Source organism: Sinohyriopsis cumingii, chromosome 9, assembly GCF_028554795.1.
Source record: "Sinohyriopsis cumingii isolate HCF-2022 chromosome 9, ASM2855479v2, whole genome shotgun sequence".
NCBI classification, from domain to species: domain Eukaryota; kingdom Metazoa; phylum Mollusca; class Bivalvia; order Unionida; family Unionidae; genus Sinohyriopsis; species Sinohyriopsis cumingii.
Window position 1 is genome coordinate 112989468 of NC_142969.1, and position 25778 is coordinate 113015245.

Below are 25778 nucleotides of genomic sequence, written 5' to 3' on the forward strand. Positions count from 1 at the left end.
TTGTGTGCCACTGGTAAACAAACAGTGTCTGCATAATCATGTTTTCATGAAACTATTTTAACTTTCTACTTAATGTCTAGTTATGGCATGATTTTTCAAATGAGTAGACATTGTTTTTTAACTTGACGCTAGCAACGGCTTTCATAAATGCTCAAGAACAACCCGTGGTGAACTGCCACAGATATGGTCGCCATTACTAAAAGTAGAAAAGCAGAATTTTTTAAAATGACTTCTCCATTTAAATGAATAGATTTTGATGAAACCTGATAGAAAGCATCCAGGAATGAAGAGCTTTCAGGTTTATACATGATTCTAATTTGCCATCAGTGTGACGACCAGTACTAAAATTAGAAAAACTTTTGTCTTCTCTAAATTGCTCAACAGAATTTGAACAAATTTGACAGAAATCATCCTGGCATACAGGGCTTTTTATAACTGATGACAGAAATCATCCTAGCATACAGGGCTTTGTATAACTGATGACAGAAAGCATCCTGGCATACAAGGCTTTGTATAACTGATGACAGAAAGCATCCTGGCATACAAGGCTTTGTATAACTGATGACAGAAAGCATCCTGGCATACAGGGCTTTGTATAACTGATGACAGAAAGCATCCTGGCATACACGGCTTTGTATAGCTGATGACACAAAGCATCCTGGCATACAAGGCTTTGTATAACTGATGACAGAAAGCATCCTGGCATACAGGGCTTTGTATAACTGATGACAGAAAGCATCCTGGCATACAGGGCTTTGTATAACTGATGACAGAAAGCATCCTGGCATACACGGCTTTTTATAACTGATGACAGAAAGCATCCTGGCATACAGGGCTTTGCATAACTGATGACAGAAAGCATCCTGGCATACACGGCTTTGTATAACTGATGACAGAAAGCTTTATGGCATACAGGGCTTTGTTTAATGATGATGGAAAGAATCTTGGCATAGAGAGATTCCAAATATGTGTAACTGATAATCAGTTGCCATCACATATGGTCACCATTATGAAATATAGAATTTTGACTTCTCAAAAACAACTGTTGAATAGAACTTGAGCATCATATTGTGAAACCCTTTCAAGTCAGGCTGATCCAGTGTATTACCAAAAATAACTAACGGTTTCAATGACTTTTCCACCAAAATTGCTGCATAGAATTTGACCAGTCTTGATAGCATCCTGATTTTGTACAAATGGTGCTGACCCATCATCAAATATGTAACCATTTCTAAAAATAGAAAACATTTAAACAACGTTTTAAAACTGTTATTTGAAAAAAAGCAAATGTGAAAATGAACATCTTGGCATGGATTTACAATTTATACAAATGTTGTCAATGTAGCACTAAAAGTTGAAAAAACAGATTAAGACCGACTGCCACAAGTGTCCTGGCATAGCATCATTTCAGTGTTGGATAAATAATGCTGATGTGCAGTCAGTACCAGAGGGAGCATAGAAACCTTGAAGCATCATGCAGGCAGCAACAGAGAAAGCATAGAAACCTTGAAGCATCGTGCAGTCAGCAACAGAGAAAGCATAGACACCTGAAGCATTGTGCAGGCAGCAACAGAGAAAGCATAGAAACCTTGAAGCATCGTGCAGTCAGCAACAGAGAAAGCATAGAAACCTTGAAGCAGTGTGCAGTCAGAAACAGAGAAAGCATAGAAACCTGAAGCATTGTGCAGGCAGCAACAGAGAAAGCATAGAAATCTTGAAGCATCGTGCAGTCAGCAACAGAGAAAGCATAGAAACCTTGAAGCAACATGTCAGATCAACATCATTTGAAGATATTGTACTAGAATGCAAACTACTGACCCATATTTCTTGACCAACTGGTCTTCCATTTGGCTATTAGGTGGATAATAATAATAATAATGATAATAATAGTAATAATAATACTAATATCACTGGGAGAAAAAAGATATTTCTACCATGGTAGTTCCACTTTTATTGCCACATTGGTGAGATCACATTTGGAAGTACCTGTTTTAACATTTAGGAAATATATCTGCCTGTATTATATTATTCAAACACTTATTTCCAATTTAAGAAGCCTATTTCATTTTTCTTCTACTGTTCCATTTGTCTCTCCCTTCCTTTCTCTCTCCCTCCAGGTCATGATGTACAGATCTCAAAATTTGTCAGTTGTAGAATCTTGTGTATATTTATGCATTCAGTGAGTTGCTTTCAGGGTATGCCTAAAAATGAACTCCAAACAGCAAAAAGCAGACCAAGTATTAACTTATGATTAGTTTCCAAACAAAACAATAATAATTTGCACTTTCTTTGATTTGAACTGGAGCCACTTGATTAATGATTTTGCCAGTCAGTCAGTAAAACACAGCAGTCACAAATTCGTTGAATATGTTCACTGGTTACCTTCAAAAACGTTAAGAGGTAGTCATGAGTGGGCAGTTCAGATACTTGTTAACTGATGTGTTTATTGTGTATTACTGAGTTCCACCAGCATCCTGTGATTGACATGGTACAGTAAATGCTCATAGCGTAAATGGACAGATATTAAGCCACTCATCCACTCTTAAATTAGTCTGATAATTTTCAAGACAGGCTTCATGCACATGGAAATAGCCTGTTGTACTGGTGCCAAGCAAAGATTTCATTACGATAACAAAAGGTGTATGATCTTGGGCTAGTATTGACTGATCAGAAAAAGCCACTTTCATCAACTCAACAAATAATGAAGAATTATACTGAACAGTGTTGTAATATTGATGCTGTTGCTGATAAGCATTGAATAAATTGTGCAGTGACAACTTTAAACATGTAAGTATTTTGCAAAGTGCACAGCTGCTACCAAATCAGCAGAAATGACAAGAGTGATTGTGATCACAAAGATGATCAGGGGAAGACACTAGGAAAGTACCAGATATACTGGAAAAATGAACACAAATGGTTGATGTGTGACCCAATAAAGGCTGTGATGTTGTGCACTTTCTGCACTGAGTATTCAGAGAAATATGAAAGTGTGCAGGGTACTTCATTGATGCATATAAAAAATTCATAAATCATCCCTAGAATCATGTTTTGCAAGCTCCCTACAAATTATGACAGAAGGATATGTGAAATCAACATGGAAAGTTGCTTCCTCAGAAGCAAAGCAAATTGTGGCATTTTTGAGCAGGAACACCCTGAAGAAGCTTGTATGGAGATGTTCATAACTTGATGTGGGAGACAATCCACCAGAAGCGTAGCCAGTGACTTTTATATATTTTGGATTTAATGGACCTCATTCTGACTTGCACATGCTGCTTATGCTAAATGAGGATTCAGTGAAATGAAAATGGTGAAAATATATTGGAAGAGTTCACTAGGACTATTTGCATTATGAGATCTAATGACAGTCCTCATTGACTAGCCAGACATCAAGGTTTATAATGGAGTAGATGCCACCAAACTGTGGCATGTTGCTGGACCAAGGAAAAGAATGTCAGAGACAGTGCCTTATGAAGCTAGATCTGATGTTGATTCCAATACATCAAATGAAGATGAACTTTTCACAAGTCATCTGTTTGATTTTTAGCAGGATCTGGGAAGTTTATGCAGGGTCAGTAAAAATTTAATTTGCTGAAAAATAAAATCCTAATTTCAAGTCCTGATAGGTTAGTAATACCAGCAATTAGCCAACATTTGTCCTTCATGAATAACAATATGCTGTTGGGGTATTTCATTGTAATACTTCAACTATCAACCAGTCCCTTTATGACTGTGTGACAGTTAAGACAATTATAGGGATTTGTGACTTATCAGGGTACCATGAAATTGTTGCACAGTTTAAAAAATAGTGATCAATATATTTGATCTATTCATAGAGTTGCCTGCCACTGATTCCATCCATTGACACAAGCATTGGTTTCTCTAATTTGTATGGCAACATAAACTAATTACAAAACTTGAAGTTACTGCTTTCATAAGATGAAATTAGTACTGATAGAAATGCTTTCATAAGATGAAATTAGTACTGATAGAAATAAGAAACTATCTATGAACCATGACTCTCACTGACATCATATATTTTAATAAATAACTTGTACATCAAGAGAACATTTTTGAAATGTTTATGTGACTGTAGATATTCACACAACAATAAGACCCTTTTGAACAGACAGAACTGTTACTTTGGGCAAGTATATATTTAAAAGCCACTTGCCCTGAGTTAAAGATTACATCAGCCTTGAACTTTTCTTTCTAATTTAGATGGCCCAACCTTGATCACTATTTATTATATATATTTTATAATACATATATTTTATCTTTGTATTTTATATGTAAGTTTTTCAAGGATATTGTGATTTCTTTATTGTGTTCATCTAGTTGTAATTTCAGCTGTCACTTACCATATCTCATAAACTGCTGACTGGAAATTCACAAAACTTTTTGTTGTATGTTGCTTTGAAGTGACCATTTCCAGGCAGGATCTTATACTTTGCTCCATCCCTTGTGTCCCAGGGCCAAAATTCAGATGCAAAAAAATCTTTACATTATGAGGGCTGTTCCATTTAAACATACATGGTACCCAGGGAAGGTAGTTTTTTTAAAAATAATATATGCCAGGGTACTTTGATTTCACAGAGTTCATATTGAAATAATAAGAAATTTCTAAATTGCATCTTTGGGTGAGTAACCCAATTTAAAAGTGCCTTCCCAGGATCCCATGTATGTTTAATGGAACAGCTCTGATGATGTGTTCAAATATTTTCTGACCAAACATTACATATGTAGTCATAGCTGTAAGTCATTATATATGTGATGGAATTTTGCATTGTCATTCTGTGTCTGTGTCTTGGGATTTGGGTAAATACTGTTGGATGAAGAGGGTTATGCAGTTAACAGCATGATATTTTGAATCCATTGCATTTACTCATGCCATAGACATTCTTATTCCATACCAGGGAGAGAATATCCTGATGGTTGAGCTGGACATGCCCAACAGAACTACACGGGACTATGATGGCCCAACCGTGGCCCCCAGAATACAGGCAGCACTAGATGCCGCATTACAGGATGAAGCAGATATTGATATTGATGGAAGGTAAATGACAACTTGAAGCAATTTATATGCAATTAAAAACTTTTATATTCTTGCAACTGAGATAACCACACTTAAAAGCATCCAGTTGGCTGTGAGATCAAATTTTGTTTTAAACAATGCAGCATTATGTGAAAAATGTTTTATTGAAGTGACATTTCACAAAATTTAAATGGAAGATAGTGAAATTAGAACAGTTCATTTCTGTCCATGCAACTCCGTTAAAACTGTCTCGGGGTTCTGCATCTTGATACATCACCTATGACAGATTTAGCTTTCCAGGTGAGGTTCCATGATGATTCAAATTGAGATCTATGATGATGCACATTGACATCTGTGATGATTCTCATTGAGATCTGTCATGATTCACATTGAGATCTATGATGATTCACATTGAGATCTATCATGATTCACATTGAGTTCTATCATGATTCACATTGAATTCTATCATGATTCACATTGAGTTCTGTCATGATTCACATTGAGATCTATCATGATTCACATTGAGTTCTATCATGATTCACATTGAGTTCTATCATGATTCACATTGAGATCTATCATGGTTCTGATTGAGTTCTATCACAATTCACATTGAGATTCGTCCGTAATACATTGATTGACAGTTGGTGGACAATTAGTTGGACAGGATACTTGTCAGTTAAATATTACCCTCGAATTTTTGTGATTATTTAATTGTTAACATTTTACCACCCATTTTGCCACATTTCTATTCACGTATTGGTTAATCCAAATTTGTGCACTTTTGTTTTACATGATGTCAGCTAAAGAAAAGAGTTTATTTTGGTCTTGATTCACTTTGATTGACAATAGACATTTTTTTTCTTCTCAATAGGTGTATATAAGCAATGGGCTTTGTGCCTTATTATTGCACTGTTACTAGAAAATTATTAATTAAACTGGGTCTAAGTTTAGTAAAAAGACCCTCTTTCCACTAAATTATTTTAATTGTTGGATTGAAGACTAGAGCAATATCAAGTTCTTTTTGTTTCTTGTTGTTTTAGCCCTGCAATTTTTAGTAACAAGCCAAAACTGAGGAAGAAGGATCAAAGGTAATAATTTTAATTTTAGTTTCATCAGAATGAACAATATAGCAGAGTTTGAAATATTCAGTAAATTTAACTCTCATCAGTTTCACATATCAACAGACAACTTCCACTGTAATTGGAGATTCTATTCTATGTGCATTTGACTATTTTTTTCTTATGATAAAACCTTGCAGTGGAATTCTGAGCTTATCTTTTTTGTTTATTATGATTAGTAGTTGGCATGTATCAGCAGCTATAAGAATCATCCACAACAGTGAGGAATGTATTCAAGTTGTGCTATGAATGAATGGGGTTTTCTGTTATGGCAATGATAGATACAATTAAGAGAAACAAATACTGCATATCGGCTGATATGCAGTTCCATAATTCTTGTATTTTTTTTTACCATCTAATTTTTTATACACCATCTATTCATAAAAATCATAATTATTTCAATGTATAATTTTTTAATACGGTGGGGGGGGCCATTAAATTTGTTACATTTTAATTCCAAAAGAGTTTAACTAAAAGATAAACATTGGCCAAAATAATAGAAAATATTACCAAATATTTTATGAGAAAGAAAAATAGATTAAATTAAATACAATTAAGCATTGTTTTGTTGTTCTTTCTAATGTTTGGATTTTATTTCAAACTGATTTTTGATGTGATATAATTGAATCAAGAGAAATTCATGTTTGAATCTAATTTGAAAATATACTGATGTGTGATTTCAATGTCCAGTGACCAACCTCTTGTGTGCTAAGTATGTGTTAAAATAAATGGTGATTAACTTGGGTACGTTTTATTGAGGCATCAAGTAATGAAACAGAAAATTAATAAATGAAAAAATCCTCAATTGAATCAAGAAGAGAGGCATTGAAAACATAACTATGTATGATTTAGACAAATGATAAATGTATTGCTAGCTAATTATATCTTTCATATAATCATACATGAGAATGCATGAATATTTGTTAAGATGTGGTTAGTTTCTAAGTACTACATCAATTGAAGCAGGTGATTAAAATATAAAATAATCACAATTTGTATAAAGTAGAGAATTTCTCCTTGTGAAAAAAATACAGAAGTTCAAGTTAGATGAGAAATGACCAATGTACTGATGCTAAGTACATGTTTGATAAAATCTGATATGAAATACATAAATGTATTTTAAAACAGGGTCAGTTTTCAACTGAGGCATTGAATAATGAAATAGAAAATTAATAAATATAAGAAACGATTTACTAATTTTCATCGTGCATATAAGCCTTTGTTTATTTTAGTTTGAAAGAGTCATTGTTTTGTTAATTGTGAATCTACTATTATATTTCAATCTGTCATTCTGTTGTTATACAAATTATATATAAATTGACCAAACAGCGGCTAATTTGTTATTTTGTTTTTAAATGTACCCAGAAAAAAATAGTTTTTCTGGAACTTAAAAATAACTGCTTGTCTTTGAAGCACCAATCCTTCTATATAAATACTAATGAAAAAAATGGTGCTTCAAAGACAATCAATTTTTCTTTTAAGTTCCAGCAAAAACTTAGTTGTAACACAGTTTGACTGCAAGAACAAACTTAAAGACCTAATAATATTTCCTACCTTAAATACTTTCAGGATTTTTTTTTTAATGTTTTCTAATTTCATGGTGTTTGTTTTTTGTAATCTTATCATTATATGTGTTTTTTATGTTATAGGTGATGTCTAATGTTGTAAAGTGCTTAGAGCTTCTAGAGATTAGGCGCTATACAAAGTCGTCATTATTATTTATTATTATTAATATGACAAGGTCAGGTTCTATGATGGGGTGACACTGTACTTTAACAATATCATTAACGAATTCCTTTTTTTAAATCGGTCACTGTAACCTAGCATCTTGAGCATTTTTGAAAATGAGTTTAGAAACCATTTGAGTTGTTCTAATCCAGTAAAAATTATATCTACATGTCAAAGTGAAGACCATAGCCTATTGATCAAGAAGTCTTTTTGTTTTAAAAACAAAATATACAGATAAATACTACTTTGAATACATTCTTGCACAATGATTCAGTGTTGTTCCATTCATCTACCTATATATTTCTCATACAGTGTGGCTAAAAAGAACAAGTCTCTATGAGTTCTCTTTTTTCTAATTATAATTTAATAATAAAAATGCTGCTGCAATAAAAGTCACATAACTTTGATAACAAAGGATCATATTATTACTTACAATTTATTTATAAATAGTAAATATACCTGCAGTATAAATGATGTAGTATAAGTAAATTGTTGATATGAACCCCTATAGCCATCTTAAACACATTGCTAACATAAAACACCATAAAGCTACAAAGAAATATGACCTGATTACACAAGACTGTACAAACTTGCACATTATTGTTTCATCCATCTCTCTCACACACATATATTCACTAATACAAAATAAACCCGTCTATTTTATTAGATTTAGTCCTACGCCAGAAGAGTTTATGGAATGGTTTGTTGTCCATCCATCCATTAGCACATGTTTGTTATCACTACTACTAATCCTAAACTAATTGGAGGATTGCCATGTAACTTTACACACACATATATATACGAAGGTTAAATTTGTCCAAAATGAAAATTGTGCATCTCGGACATCCAGTATGGCTACCACAGCAGCCATCTTGAAAATCCTATTGCAGCAGTTCCTGAATAGAAAGTCATATGAAAATGCAGTTTTCACTGAAAAACGTATTATGTCATGTATGATGTCTTGCTGCTCCTAAATGAAAATTGTATGATATGACATCCATTGCAGCCATCTTGAAATCTTGCTATCAATTCTTCTTCACAAATGAAAGTCATATTGATATGGGGCTTTTACCAAAAGAGTCTATAGTTTTATATAACTATTTTTTGAAGTCCACTTCAGTGGGATTAAAGACATAGAGTCACTGTTCTGCTGACAGTAGTGGTGTCAAGTATTGTGGTTAAAGCTTTTCAGCAGTCCTGACACGAAGATCCTGACCTGCAAGTATTCATAGCATATTATACAAGCTCTTATGTTTCAGACCAAAATCATCTGCCAGGAAGAGTGTTGACAGTTCTCAGTTATTTCCATCATCACGAGGCTTAGTTCGGAAATGAGATCTCCAACTCCTATGCTTGTGGCTGCCAAGATTAGACAACCTGTTGTCTTCAGCTGACAAAGGGAGATAAATATGCTGACATTGTTAGTTTTTGGAGCAGCTTCAGCCATAAGGATCTGGCCCCAGTTTCACCAATATAAATCTTAAAGTTAAATCTAGAGAAGAAAAAAAATTTATTTCTCAATTTTAGTCATACTTAAATTTCATCCAGTCATATTGCTGGGATACTGACCAAATTTAAGATGGGAATAAAGTTATGTTGGTGAATGCACACTTTACTAGGATTTTTCCAACAGAACTTAAACTTAAAATAAAGTCTAGCATCAGATCATCTGATTGGATTAAATTTAAGTCTGAGTTAAGTTTGACCTGTCAAATTTCATGAATCTAGAGTTAAATTTTAGAACATGAAAATAGGGTCTGATCTGTTCTTTCATTTACTGAATGGTTGTGACTGAGTTGAAATCTAAATAAACTGTATAGTGCTTTCTTTGTAATAAAATGACTCATTGCACTTGTCAATCAATGACTACTTTACACATGTTAATTGTATATTATCATGCACATTAAAATATCAGTTAGAATTTTTGAATGTTTTAAAACCATGTAGAAGTACTTTGTTGTTAGTTGTACATGATGCACCAGTCTAGGTAAACATATGTGTATATCTGCAGTATTTGTATTTGTTTTCCAGTGTAGATATTACATGTAGCATGTGAAATTCAAACTGTTTTGAGGTTAATACAAGCATAGATAGCAGTCATCTGTGATAACTATTTGTATGTTATAAGTTTATATACTGTATGTGCATCATGTGGGTATGTATGTGCCTCTGGCTGTTGCATTTTCTATACTCTTGACATTTTTTTGCTCGCATAAAGAAAATATTTTCCTTTTTAACTTATTGGAGACATAATCCTGTTTACAATCAGCATCATATTTCTTGCATATATTAGAAATACATAGCCAGATGTTAAGGGATAAAGGAAAAAGGTGTGGGGGTTTCTTTTGAGAATATGTTTCAGTTTTCTGTTCAACAGTGTGCAAAGGCAATTTGATTTTTCTTTGTTTAAAGACTTCAGATGACATGAAACACAATCAGTCTGTATAAACACACAGCAGAGTGTTTTCGTTTATCATTTATACAGGGAATTATGATTGTAAGAAAACTATTTGTGATGATAATAAAATTACATGTGTGTCCCCATTTTATCTATAATAAAGTAATTGTGCACATCTTCTGTATATAAGTCACATGGAATTTTAATCATTTGGGGACCATACACATGTATTTATCATACCCATATAACATGTCTTATTATTTGAGAAAATTAACTCTGTCCATTTCTTGATACAGAAAAATACATGTTTAATGAATTGATACTTTTACTGTACTTTTTGAACCACTAAGTTGCCGTAAATGTTATTGACTGAGTCTTAAAGTCAGTACTCATGAGAGTTTGCAGGATTTGTTATAATTGGGATGATTTGAATGATCTTCCCAAAACTGTCTCATCTCGTTGAAAAAAAAAATAGGATGCTTTGGAAAATATTTGCTGAGAATGTCGAACTATGAGAAAGTCACCAGCAATGCTATGTCAGAATGGCAAACCTTAGTCTGATAAACTTTGCTAAAAACAAAACTTTACATAAACAGCAGCAAACAGATAGCTCACACTGATCTAATTTTGCCTGAGAAGTGTTGTGATTCTCATGCCACGTCTACATATCAAGTTCTATGACTTTCCATGTAAATATATCTAAGAAATGGGGATCAAATAAAAATCAACCCATATCATAGGGACAAAAAATATAGGTAACAGTGACATAGTTTGTTTGGGCAGTTTGTATGCGGTATAGTTCATTGTGAAAATTATGGCAGCATTCTTTTTATATCCGAGGAGCCAGTCAAACCAACTTCCAGGAAATATTGATTCCAAGAAGTAAAGCATGCAAGTTGACCTGTTATACTGTTAACATGCGAACAAATTAAATCAGATATTGTATTTGTTTCAGTCACAGTGATAAGTGGATAGAGGGACAAAAGGATATCTTGCTCAGATTTCACTGGACCTGTAAAGATGAAAATTTTGGAAATAGTATTTCAAAATTATGTGGGTGGTTTTCCATTTCAAATTTTATGGCCCCACTGGATTTGTAGCCAGCAGATTGAGAGAAGGGAAAGGAAAGGACCAACGACTTTAACAATTTGTCATCAATTTACCAGACATGAATATTTAAGATTTAAGAATTAATAACAATAGTAATAGTAATTATAATAATAATTCCATACATACATCCCAAACAAACTGCATGAGAGAGAGAGAGAGAGAGAGAGAGAGAGAGAGAGGTAAACTAAAAATATGTATGTCATATAGAGATTGTCCTGTATATATGAGCACAGCAGATTATTAGTAAATTGTATTAACCCACTTTTGTTGACCCACAACAGTTGTCCTATGTACTCACCATAAGCTCTAAGTATACAGTAGCACATTGTAGTGGACAGGATGGTAAACACATTTTCACATTTGTCTATTGAATCACTTATCATACAGCAACATGTGACATTACATGACTTGCAGTTAAAAAACATGACTATCTGAATGCACACCTAACCCAAATGTTGATATCTTAGTCCAACCAAAATCTTATTGATCTGTGGCAATCATCTTTGTGTCCATAAAGTTATTTATATATTGATCTGTGGCAATCATCTGTGTGTCCATAAAGTTATTTATATTGATTGTTCTTGTCTTGTTTATAATGGAATTAAAATAAGTTATTTCATTACATCACAAACAAAAGTTTCAAGGGATTCAGAAAACACCTATAAAAGTCTACACAGACCATAATTATACACTTGACGAGATCATTTTTTGCTCCATGTTTGCTCTTCGAGTCAGCATACGTTGGGTTAGTGGTCACTTAGAAATGCTTAGTGTGGGTACAATTTTACATGGGATTTCTACAGACAAATTATTGAATACATTATCTGATTTTTGTTCTCCTTACTAACTTTAGCACTGTGTCAAATGTTCTTGGTTAGATTTGCTTTCATTTCATGTGAGTTTCATGGGCATCCAACATTGGGATATGGCATTTTTTATTTCATTGTTATTTCAACATTTTACCAATGATTCCAAAGGAATCCTAAATTGGTCATATTATCTGAAGATTTTTCATGAGTATATTTTTGTTTTATTTAATAGTGATTTCAGTACAGTCCGTCCTTATTTTATTTTTTTCATTTTTTTATTTTCTAGATTTCATTTACATTTTTTGATACTTTAGAATTTATCATTCCTTTTGTGTTGTCATGTCCTCTGCTGATGAAAATAAAGATATACCTCTGCTAACTAATTGGTTGTTTCTTTGCTGCATGCTTTGTATGTGATTCTAAGGATTGTACATTAAGTTCCACAGTTCTTATAGTAATATTCATTTTACCTTCATCTTTCTGTCTGTCTGTATATCCATCTGTCTGTCCTTAAAAACCTGTAACCAGCATATCTAAGCAACAATGAAACATTTTTACACCATTTTGTATCAGTAATCTCTGCTAATTTTATATTTGCATTTAGATAATTTCATCTTATCTTTCATTTTGACAATAAAGACCATCTGAATTTTAATTTTATATTTACAATTATTTATGAATAACTAAGACGTGGTAAATATTCCTTTTGTAATTGCCATTCAGAACAGTTTAATGATTTCTAGATTTAGAGATAATGGGTCAGTACATCAAGAATCACAAGTTGAATATGCAGAAGGTACAAAACAGTTGTTTAAACCCATTACAAAGGTTACTGAAAAAGTTGTATAAACTACTGAAGGTATTCTTCCAGAAGTAAAACAAACTGCTGAACAAACTGGAAAGATCGCAAGAAGAACTAAACAAACAAAATAGATTTTACGAGATCTTCCAACTGAAATAGCTGCTGCTCAACCTCCACCTCCCCCTCAACTTGAAGTAGAACTTGAAGGTGAAGAACTTGAAGGTACTGTTGTAAAAGAACCAGAACCCCCCCAAAAAACAAGCAGGAATAAATGATAAATTTTCAGAGAGGGATATTTCCTACATAAAAAGTATTGAAGAGGTAAGATTACCTGGACTTGCCGGGCACAGTTATGATAATAAAAAAGTGTTTCTGAAACATGAATGTGCTAATAAATATGTAAGTCATGAAACCTGGTACAAGTGGATTTATAAAGTATACCATGAAACTGATAATGTCAAAACTGATGATCCAAAATATAATTAATTTATTGATGGATAAAAAGACAACAATTACAAAACCCACAACAACAAAAAAAAAAACAACAATCAAAGCAGCCAGTACAAATAACAAGTGAGGAAGAACGAGAGCCTACATCAGAAGAAGTAATTGATGAAGCTTATGATAAATATTTTGGTCCAAAAACAGGAAGCGGCCTTATTACTTGTCTGAGTGTTCTTACCGATGTTGACCAACTAGAAATTCTAATTGGAGGAAAACGTGCAGGAAATAATTCTCCAGAAATTATTAATGAAATATCTGATATTTGTTGAAGATTATTTACAAGAAGTGTTATGGATCATAATATTTATCATTCTCTCATTAATGAAATTGTTGATGATTATCACAGCGAATAAAAATAAAAAAAATTAATCAGCATGTAATTTAAAAATAATTATACACACTGTTCAAAGTGGGCCTGTAATAGTTAGGGTAGTAAACTCACGATTACCAACTTACAAGCAGATTTACGGAGGTGGACTCGGTGATGTTGTTAAGGGTTTATTGAAAAGGATGGCTCCAAAAGCAATACCGATTGTAAAACAATTAGGGATGAAAGCTATTGAAACTATTCGCAATAAAGATATTGGTGATGTTGCTGGTAAAGCATTCTCGGCAATCAAGGACGGACTAGCACGATTAATTCGTCGAAAACCACAGCCAGTAAAATTACCCAGTACTGAAGTTATGCCTGCAAATGTCAGTAAAATAATATTCAAGCTGCAAATCAAAAACTAACAGAGCTGGCTAATATATCCCAGTCAGAAAAAGAAAAACATATAACGATAAATTTAATAGCAGGAAGTGGTCTTCGTGTTAGACGATAACAATTATAATAAAATGTTCAAGCGTATATCTGATCCAGCGTTCGATATCGATGCACCGGTTATTAAAGATGAATCTATACGCGATTATCAGTATTATTATTATGACGCACATGTACCAGATCAGCATGGACGAGTTGAATTACAAATTCAAGATACAAGTCGATATTTTTTTACCTGCTGAAACATGTATTGAAGTATAAGGTAGACTTTTGAAAGCAGATGATACAGCGTACAGAATTGGTGATCAGGTTGGTTTTATTAATAATGGTGTCATGGCATTATTTAACTGTTATTACATACATTATTGAAGGAAAAAATGAATCGTGTCTCGAAAATCTTGATATTGCTACGATGATACTTGGTCTTGGAAGATATTCAAATGATTATTCAAGGTCAGCTGATCCGTCAATGATGTTTGCACTGGTCAGCATGAGAGTAGAAACGTTTTACTAAATGCAGCTGGAAGTGAAGTTGCGTCGATGAACGAAATTTTCAACTTTGAATTTGCCACAAGTAGATCAATGTTAACTGACGAAAATTTTTCATGTGTGATTCCACTGTCTCATATCATTGGATTTTGTAGAAATCTTTAAAAAGTTATATTTGGAGCTAAACACACTGTGGTACATGTAAGAAAAACCACTGAGAATGATGCAATCTGGCGACCGAACTCAGTTGATTTTGGTAAAGTAATACTAACAAAACTGTCACTGTGGATGCCGGTAATGACTCCATCACTTGCTGAAGAAGAAAAACCTCTTGATTTTATGAATTCAGGTGGTAAATCATTGTTATCATGGTTGACAATGACTACAGATAGCGTTATAAGTAATGCGGCTGGTTTATTTACATGGCAGATAGCATCATAGCAAGGAGTTTCTGCACCACGACATATATTCATCGCATTTCAGGAAAATGCCAGAGTAAATTCTCAGGAAAGAAATCCAATGGTATTTGACACACTTGGAGTTTCTGAAGTTGCTTTGAGGATAAACGGACTTTAAGAACCATCTGAAGAAGTTTTGTTAAATTTTGAATTAAATCTTGTAGCATGTGCTTATTTATCATCGGTTGATGACATTTATGGGGCGTGATCAAAATGTTGACACTGGTTTGAAGATATTTCAGCGGGATTGCACAACATTATATCCAATTTATTACTTTTCGTTGGTACATTTAGATTTATTCAGGCAACCTGTCGTTGATATACACTTCCGAGGTCGTGTAGCTCGACTGCCCGCTGAGGGTTACAGAGCAATTGTTGTTATACTCAGCGACAAAGCAATGTTACTTGAAGGTGTTGGTGGGCGAATTAGAGTTGTTGACGCTCCAGTAGAAAATATGTAATTAAATAACTCATCATATTATAAAAATGTCATATAGTCACGTTAATTTCACTCTGACTTCCGGTCAGGTGCAAAAATTACAATCAAAACTTGCAATTAAAAGCGGATCAAAGATAACACTAAAAAAGGATCAAATTTCTACTGGCGGTCCAAACAAATTATCATTAACCAAGACTCAACTCAAACATTTTAATAAGGCTTTAGAATCAAAAACCGGAGTTTAACTTCTTCATCTTTCTCCTAGTTCCATTAATGATTCAATTAAAACAGGCGGTATATTTTCACTTCTTGCGGCTATACCAGCGTTAACAGCTGCTGCAGCTCCAGCTGTAGCAAAAGCAGCTGCACTTGGTGCTGTTGGAACCGCCGCTGGAATGGCATTACAGAAAGCAGCAGGACATCTTTTTTGTAATCTTTCTGAATCTTAATTCTGCTGGTAGTTTATATCTATCTTCAAATTTACGCGCTTGCAGTGATTCAAAATCAGAAATAATTTTTCTGGAACAAGTTGAATTTTTATGCCGTCTTTTCTAAATTTCTTTCTTTCAGTTTATTGATCAATAATATTTTCGTAATTCATTATTTAGTATATATATATATATATATATATATATATATATATATATATATATATATATATATATATATATATATATATATATATTTCTCAGCCAAGACGGTGTAATACAGCGCAAACAGAACCTCTAAATTACTAAATAAATATTGAATAAGTCTAGCCGTCTTTTATAGTCAAAAAAAGCCACGCAAGTTTTCTAGAAAATACGTTGGAAATTCCGTCATTCTGCGTGAGTAAATGTTCTAGGAGATCACGTGAGTGAATGTTCTGGAAGACCACGTGAGTGAATAATTCTGGAAATTCCGTAATTCTGCGCGTGGGTTTATTTGACTATAAAAGACGGCTTGACTCATTGTGTTTTTGTCAGTCTGGAGTACACTGGCAGTTGATAAGGTAAGTGAAATATTTTCTTGAATTATGTTGTGTAATTATCACACAGATGGTTAAAATTAGTTACGTTGATACACAAATTAATTAGACATAAATATTGCGTAGTAACATGCAAAATAACTACTGAATTATTCTACCGGAGAACGAAAACTACATAGCTATCTCCCTTCTTGTGATCAATACGTAGCAACAAGCGAATTAATTATTAAATTACTCTGCCGGAGAGAGACAGAGTTACCCCACTTCAATAATAGAAAACTTCCTTGAATTACCGAATGATGACAAAAAATTAAATAATTGAATATATAATCGATATAACTACTTAATTACTCTACCAGAGATAGCTTAGCTTGACAGTTATCTCTCTTAACAATAATGGAAAATTACTTTTTGTTTATATATTTTTAAATGCTGATCTGGTTACATTATTTGTGACTAAATGTATGGAACACCTGCAAATATCATAATATTTTCCAGCTGCATGCATCGATTGAAATATTATTTCTGATTTTGCGCTCTTATCATTATAACCGACATTTCCGAATTTGTTATTTTGACTACATGTAACAATTTTTAAATTACTCAAATTATTATCATTTTTTATGCCATTGATATGATCGGTCACAAGACCTTTGTCGATTAATCCATTGAAACATTCAGATATGAACCTATGACAAAGTTACATTTTATTTTTCCCTGTATTGAACATGCGATACTCAGCATTAAGGACATTTCCGACTGGGTATTTTTGTAGACAGCTTCTGATTACACTATCACAAGATGTTTCATAATTCTTGATGCTAGAATGTCTCACAAATTCTTTTTTCTCCATTTATATAATAATATCATTTGCTTAAATGATTATTTGTCTAAATTATATTTTTTTAAAAATCTAGCTAGACAGTCTTTTGCATTTCTTGTAACTTTGTCATTATTATCAGTGTTAATTTTATGATAATATCTTTTGAGCTCTCCGTATTCTTTATCACCACATTGCACACATAACTCCAACACCACACTTCAGACACGGTTTAGGTCCTAAAGTCCCTCTCTGTACGCTTTGTGAATGGTATCCGTAGAATTTGTTTACGCAGGCTTTGTTACATGAAGTTGTAGAGCCTATCATTAGCTACTTGCATTTGTTCTTTGTCTGAATTGTGTGTGTGTGTGTGTGTGTGTGTGTGTGTCTGTGTGTATATATATATATATATATATATATATATATATATATATATATATAAATTTAAATATATACTTGTCTTAATTATAGTATGGATGAATTGACACAGATTAAACATAAGCCTTCTAGAGATAAATTTAATCTTGACAGAATGTCCCCCAACTTACCGATGCGAGCTCTGGTTGATCCGACGAATACAAGTTTGATTAATACTATTTATGACACCAAGAGAGAATTTAACGAAGATGGTGCATCTCATGTTTGCTCGACGTCAAATTCATACGCAATGACGAAGTCATCGCCGATGGTGTCGACAACGTCATCGATGCTACAATGATCGATAAACGAGCGGCAACGATTATTATTTACCTCGACAATCGAAGATATTTTTTTCAGAGTAAAGTTTATTGTATTAGCAGAAAAAAACAATAATACTTGGATTATCAGTGACAAACGTGACCTTGTCCTTCATAATGAAAAAATTGACTTATTAAGTAAAAATTCCAAACCAGGAATGATGACTGGTATTGACAAACAGTATTATGTAACCGCGGTTATTTATGGAATTTATCCGATAAATGATAAACATAGCGTCAATGATCTAAAACCGATGAAATTTTAAAAAATAAATTGTGTAGAAGAACGAGAAACGGAACATTTTACAACTATGATACGTGGAAATAGTTTAAAAGGCGTAAAATAATAAACGAGTGGGGAGAAATAGTTAAAGATAGCGGAACATCTGTCAAAAACGTCGCTGAGATAGGAAAGAAATTAAGATTCCCAATAATAGTAAGAACAATAACCGGAGAGGTTTTTATATGACTCAAAGTATAAATCGAAAGGAGCTTCGATTGAAATTCTTGATCATAATGCACATGCGTGGACTAATGCAGTAACAATATTTCCACTGACAACGCTAAATATATTGATTTATCTTTATTATCTATTAATTTTTATTTTGATTGTTTCCTTTTCTATAAATGAAAGATATTCGTAATTATACCTGTAAATAATATAAAGAAAAATAATTTTGGTTGAGTTTAGGTTATCAACAAAGACCATTTATTTTAACTGCACCGTCAAAAAACTACAAATATATAATCCTTGCTAAGCCAGCCTTGATGCATTGTAACTTCCGTTCTAAGTGTAGGGTATTTCCATATATCATTGCACAGTGCACTTGGTCTGATTACCTCTGTGACTTGGCGACATAACCACATATTAGCTGGTGCCTCTGATGATATGCAGCTTCACAGAGTGCAGGGTACTGAAATTAATGACAATGTGGAATCAATAGCCTAGTCAAATGGCATCTATCAAGAATGGAAAATTTGGTGCATACTGTTGTACAACATAGACGTGTGTGTGTGTGTGTGTGTGATTTTGAATTTTTAAGTAGCTTTAACAACTGTTCAGTCATATCGCTACGATGTCTACCTTGTGGCAGTTTATAGTGATGTCTAGCACTGGAATATTATGTCTCAGAAATGTAGCATGACGTCCCACCCAGTCACATCCTGACACTAGACCGATCAGTCCTAACACTAACCTGTTAATGCTAAGCGCCAAGCGAGGCAGCGGTTAGTACCATGTTTGTAATTCTTTGGTATAACTCGGCCAGGGTCCGAAACCTCCACCTTCCGCATATTAGGCGGACGCTCTTACAACTAGATCACAGGAGCGGTATATATATATATATATATATATATATATATATATATATATATATATATATATATATATATATAATAGAAGTCTGAAATCAGTGGTTTCCGTTCTCCAGCTATGAAGTAATTAGTTATCACTGAACTCCTGGATCATTTTAAAATACTAATAAGTCACTATTTTTTAAACGGGAGCTTATTTTCATACGGTATCAGTTTTGTGGATTTGGGGTTTCTACAATCCACCAGTTTAAAGGCCTCACACCAATGTTGTTCGTCACAAAACATAGCTAACTTGATCATGAATTAGTGTCCAACTCGCAATAACAGAAACATACTCTAAATAGCAGTGTTGTATCTAGAATTGCACTCTGATCTGTAGTAAGATCATCAACATAATTATGAAATCTGAATGAGACTCTTGCGATAGAGCTCCATATTTACATGCAATAAACTTTCTAAACAAGTTATATTTAGAACAATTATAGTCTTCGTATTTATTAGGGTGGCCTAATGACATTTATTTGCATGAGTTAAACAGTCTTGCACGCTAGAATGCTTTCTGTCAAAATTTTGTCGGATGTATTTCTGCGTCTTTGAAAGTTATTGAAAAGTATTTTTAGTTTTTGTAATGACGGATATGACTAATTTCATTCCTTTAATAAATCTAAAAACCTCTATGTCACAGTAGCTCATTGACTGCTTTTCTGCCATGCGATTGGCTGTAAACGTTCATGTTATACTGCTATGGAATCTTTCATAAATTCTCGGGGACTTCTTGCAGAGGACTAAGATCAATCTTCCTATCAGTTCCATAACAATCACAATAACACCCACCCCACCCGAAGCCTCAACCACGACTTCAGATACAATGTTTGCAACCCCAGATACATCCCCGATTAGTAATTCAAGCTGCAATCCCATAGTTCTTCCACTGCTCCAGTACCTACCACTGCAGGCAACAAAGCAGACGACAGGCTGTAGGAACAAATCTATGCTCATAAATTATTCCATTTTTGCTTCCATAATATGCTCCGACCATCATGTGTGCAATGTTGTGGTCTAATGAAGTAAAGAGCAGTGAATCTCGTTAAAATTGGACACAATGTTTTGAAAAAATGGAATCCTTAAAAAGCATGTATAATGAATGCCAAATGCGTACGAAGTATTTGCTCATTGAACTATAACTATCATCTTCATTGACTGTGATTCTGAACAAACTAGGTCATCGTAGCCTACAAAGAGTCGTTGATTCGTAAGAACGGTCCAAGTGGCAGTTAACAATGTTAAGCCTTAAAGGCATGTAACGTATACCGTATAGAATAAAAAGCATACGTTGTCAACGGCTGAGAGCCTTAACAGTGCCAACAAATTTAGCCTTGAAGGCTTTAACAGTGTAGGGATTGGGTGAATTGTGATATCATTCCCCTCAAAATGGCCACTGTGGTGCCATGTTGAAGGTCAGATAAGCATGCTTCGCATTTTAACGAGTTGTAAACTGCTAAAGTCTTTTAGTGGTAATCTTATGTCGATACATCCGACCGTTCAGGAGCAGCAGTATTGTCACTGTATGGCATTAAATTAAGAAAGTCTTAAAGTTTTACAAAATTTCCCAGATAAATTTGGATCATTTTGGCACAAACTATATTGTTTCTGTTCTGTTACTATACCTACAAATAGGATAATTATTTACATAACTTAGGTAAAGAAAGTTATAAGAAATGTTATAAGATGGTTTCGATAAAATAGAGAGGATGTCGGGGTAAAATTTATGTTTGAAGACAAGTGACCTTGTATAAAGGTCAGTGCTCTAGAGATTTCATATCATGTTGAAAGCAATTTGAATAGGTGAAGGACAAATGTCTAGGTTTTTTCCTTCAATCGTTAAGGGCAGTAAGCTCTGGTTGCAAATAAATATTTGGATGATAGGACAGGGGTCGTCGAGTGTTTCTTTTTTCAAAACGTAACGTGGCGAATGGCTGCGTGTCAGTTGAAAAGGTTCGAAAACATGTTTAAACTGGATGTTAACTGCTTAATTGTTTTAAAGTGAAGTACCATAGGATGCATAACTATTTCATTTGTGTTCTTGGTAAGTAAGTCAAGTGAGAGAAGCAGCCTATCTTTCGCGCCTAAAGTTCACGTAATTGATATGGTGAATTGTATTATTTGTTGACATAAAAGTGTATGGACGGATTTTCAAAGTGTAATTGACCAATAGAATACAAGCCTTATAGAGAATAGGTAATTCATCCTGTTTAACTCCACTCTGGAGATAAGTTTCGCCTCCCCCCCCCCCACGTTCTGTACATAGAGCTTTATTTAGTCGTGTGTCCACAAAGTTAAAATAAAACTTTGCTAAGTATTGAATATTTTCCCCATATTATCCCATAATTTATTTGCTCTTTTTGTGTGACCTTTCACTTTAGTTTGCACAATACTTACAATCGTTGTTTTATTACGAATATTAATAATGAATAAATGCTACATTCCCAAATTATCTGAGTATATGCCTAAGTGTCATACACCATTTTATGGAACTGTCTTTCTGATTATAAATAAATTCATAAAACGTGTGGTTGAGTTCATCCTCTTTTGTCCGACATAATTCATCTCAACCTGCATACGAGCACCTAACATACACAACCTTAAAGATGATTAGTTTGCGTTACATCACTGTGTCACCAAAATATATGTGACGTAATGTAATATGAACGTCATTTTGTTATGCCAGAAAATTTATTTTCATTTCAGGATTCCATGCTTGCCCATGAAATGAAATTGCTACAACATAACGCGAACTTGTGACTGAAGCAAATGTAGATGAAACTGCATGTAAAAAGCACGCAATCGAGAAAACGGTGTAAGGGAAGTAACTCAAAACTGACAATTTCTTAGAAGGATTTACAAACTGAAGATAATTAATATAAGTGGAGCAGAATATTCGTCTTTTTTCATTTTATGACACAAGTGACCTCCCCTTGTACGCCACATTCAGCACTTCGTGTACTAATGAAAAGATTAATAAGAACACATAATGACAACGTAAAGTCTATACAACTACCTTTACCCCAACACTTATGCTTGTAGCAGTGAAAGAACTGTGTATAACTAATTAAATGGTATTCATTTCGTATGTAATTCAAAATAATTTCAAAGGAGTACTGGATGGTATGTAATACCACAAACATTAAATAACAGTTTCAAATGGTAGATACGCTAAGACAGAATGTCATGAAAGTTTGATTTTCGGTTAGTGACATATTTTGTTGTCTTGTTCTTGCTCTCATTTTAATTTAGTTCCAGCAAACACTGCCTTAATTGGTATCTTTAGTTCCAGCAAACACTGCCTTAATTGGCATCTTTAGTTCCAGCAAACACAGCCTTAATTGAAATCTTTAGTTCCAGCAAACGTTGCCTTAATTGGAATCTTTAGTTCCAGCAAACACTGCCTTAATTGGCATCTTTAGTTCCAGCAAACACTGCCTTAATTGGCATCTTTAGTTCCAGCAAACACTGCCTTCATTGGAATCTTTAGTTCCAGCAAACACTGCCTTAATTGGCATCTTTAGTTCCAGCAAACACTGCCTTAATTGGAATCTTTAGTTCCAGCAAACACTGCCTTAATTGGCATCTTTAGTTTTCTTTAAAAGCAGGCAATTGAAATTAAACGATTCAACTTTTTAAAACAGTTATGAAGAATATAAAAAGGTTACAAATTGCTCGCATACTTAGACAGTTAAGGAATACACGTCATGCATAATGAAATAAATAAATTTTAATTTTTTTCTTCCGAAAAGTCATTTTTTCTCTTTCAGCCTTTTTCACATTTTTAAAAATCAGGAGCGTACTCTAATACACAACCTACACGAAAAACAATGTTTTGTAAAAGTAACACACTATACCCAACGATAGATGGTATGCTTTTTAGTTCCACTACATATATCCATATTTTCATTTTTCGGCCATAAATAATAATACACCTGTACAAGGCAAAGTACAATAATGACAACAATGAGCCACTAAAAGAAAATCCGTAACTCCTCCGTCTCACATCTGCCCTTGACGTGTCTCTCTCTAAAATGGAAACCAAAATGACAGAAGCGCATCGATTCCCATACTTTATTACGCATGACCCACAAGCCTAACACATATGATTTTACGAGGATTATCCATAGACGTAGACGTTGACATATATATCAAATCCATGAAGGTATCTCCATATTGCGATGAACGTATCTTCAACAAACAAGCTAAGTCGTTGAACCCTACCTTCTAGAATCTATAAACACTTGTTTAAATTTACCTGCACTTTATTTCTAATACTTTCGTTCTGAAAGTAGGTGAACTACACAACTATATTACGAGTCATGTAAGCATTTTATGGTCATATGAATACACAATTCCCTTGAGATTTCACAATTAGTGAGCCTACTCTGTCTTTGATTCATCTAAATACAATCAGTCTGGTACTAATTTATACCTAAGTCAGGTATTGAAGTTGCTTTTTCTGTCATCTAAACTTTTAGTGATATATAGATTCATAATTGTCTTGAAGTGCTTCGTCGCAGGCTGTATGAATTTCTTTATTCGTGAAATATTATTTTCATTCGTTAGTGTTTCAACTTCACAGTGGTGCTAAATGCTATTTAAATGTCACAATAGTTTATTTGTCAAACCTTTCAGTAATAAAATTTTGCTCGGGGTTTTCATACGAAGAATATGATCTTATTACAGACCTATTATAGAAAATGATCAAGGAAAGATACATAGATAGGTAGAAACATAGATAGGTAGATATTTAGAAACATGAACACATACATACATACATACATACATACATACACTATATTGATATACATTGAAACGACACTTCCTAACAGAGACATACGGGTATATAAAATGCTACAATATAAACAAAAATGATGCTGTCACTGTTTGACCATGTAGAAACAGACCTAGCCTGTGGTATCTTGTGTTTGTTTTAAAAAATTAAGAAATTACCATGTTTATACTATACATAATACACTATATTTACGTAGATTTTTGTTTACCTCATGCCTCTGGTTTTGGTACAAAACCATTTCGTGACAATGCTGTAGAGCTCGAAAGACAATAAATATGGTGTTATTTGTCACGAATGTTATTTTTTTGTCTGAGTGCTTAAATCATTTGCTTTTTAAAAAAAACACACACATTTTAACCGATTGTTCCAGTGAAATGTTAACATATCTCTTAAATCGGAAGTTTAAATTCCTGTACAAATTTGGTGCTTGACTGTAATGTTTGCTGTGTTGGTGTTTACTGTGTTGGTGTTTACTGTGTTGGTATTTACTGTCATAGCTTCGAAATAAAGACTTATAAATTCATCTGCTCTCCCATACTTCTGAGTTTCAGTGTCATCATCTTCCACGTTTGTTTTTTGTTGTTGTTTTATTATAATTTTTTTTTTTATCAACAGTGATCAGATTCGATTCAAAGTTAAATACCTTTGCAGAAAAATCCATCGTCAAATAAGAAGCACTGGCAGATTGATTGTCAGTTGATTTATTTACAGTGATTTAATAACAGCAACTGATTGCTTTCTAGTAAACAGATAATAACATACTAGAAAGGGCCAACGTATTTGAAAGATTTTGTTTCCTAACGTAATATGGGTTATCGAAGGTTTTTAGACTAATCAATGGAAACGTTGTTTTTAGCTTACTCAAGACCAAGATTTAATATCACTGTTCATCAAGTCAATTCTGGTGCAGTGCGCAGCGGCTGATGAAAACATTTTGATTCGATTTGCTTGCCTCTTTAAATACAATAGATGCTCCTCGCTTACCAATTGATTTCCAATCTGGCTACAAAACGGCCCATTTAAATAGAAAGAAGGCTGTCAATTACTCGTAATTCCACAGCGAAAACAGCCTAATGGAATTTAGAGCAAGACATGTATTTCCTATAATACGGGTTTTGGATGAATGGAAACCGTTTTCATTGGATTTTAAACATTTAATGCTTATCAAAGGAGAGAAAAAAAAAACCCTACATGTACAAGTAATTACACACGGATGTAAATAACTAATATAAATATCTTCTTATTAGTTATATTTTTACGGCATTTACAGAGTAACATGAATTATTTTTACGTATATCAATTTTCATATATATAGATATGTTATGTATCTGACTTTTGTTATGAATGGTGGTTGTGCATACCTGATTTGTGTTATGTTTCTAAGACGTACACAAGATGTTTAAGTTCAAGACCCGATCTTGCTTGCGAGTTAGTGATTTGTTTCCATTAA

The 25778-nt window shown here is 33.5% G+C and overlaps 1 protein-coding gene across 1 annotated transcript in view; it reads left to right on the forward strand.

The window, feature by feature from the left end:
* LOC149792494 (kinesin-like protein KIF3B) overlaps positions 1-12574 on the forward strand; it is a 110435-nt gene extending 97861 nt beyond the window's left edge. The window contains exons 22-24 of the mRNA XM_089971082.1: positions 4914-5053; positions 6073-6120; positions 9138-12574. Coding sequence (XP_089827208.1) covers positions 4914-5053; positions 6073-6120; positions 9138-9213 — 264 coding nt within the window. The 3' untranslated portion in view covers positions 9214-12574. The remainder of the gene's footprint in view (positions 1-4913; positions 5054-6072; positions 6121-9137) is intronic.
* The last annotated feature ends 13204 nt before the right edge of the window (positions 12575-25778 follow it).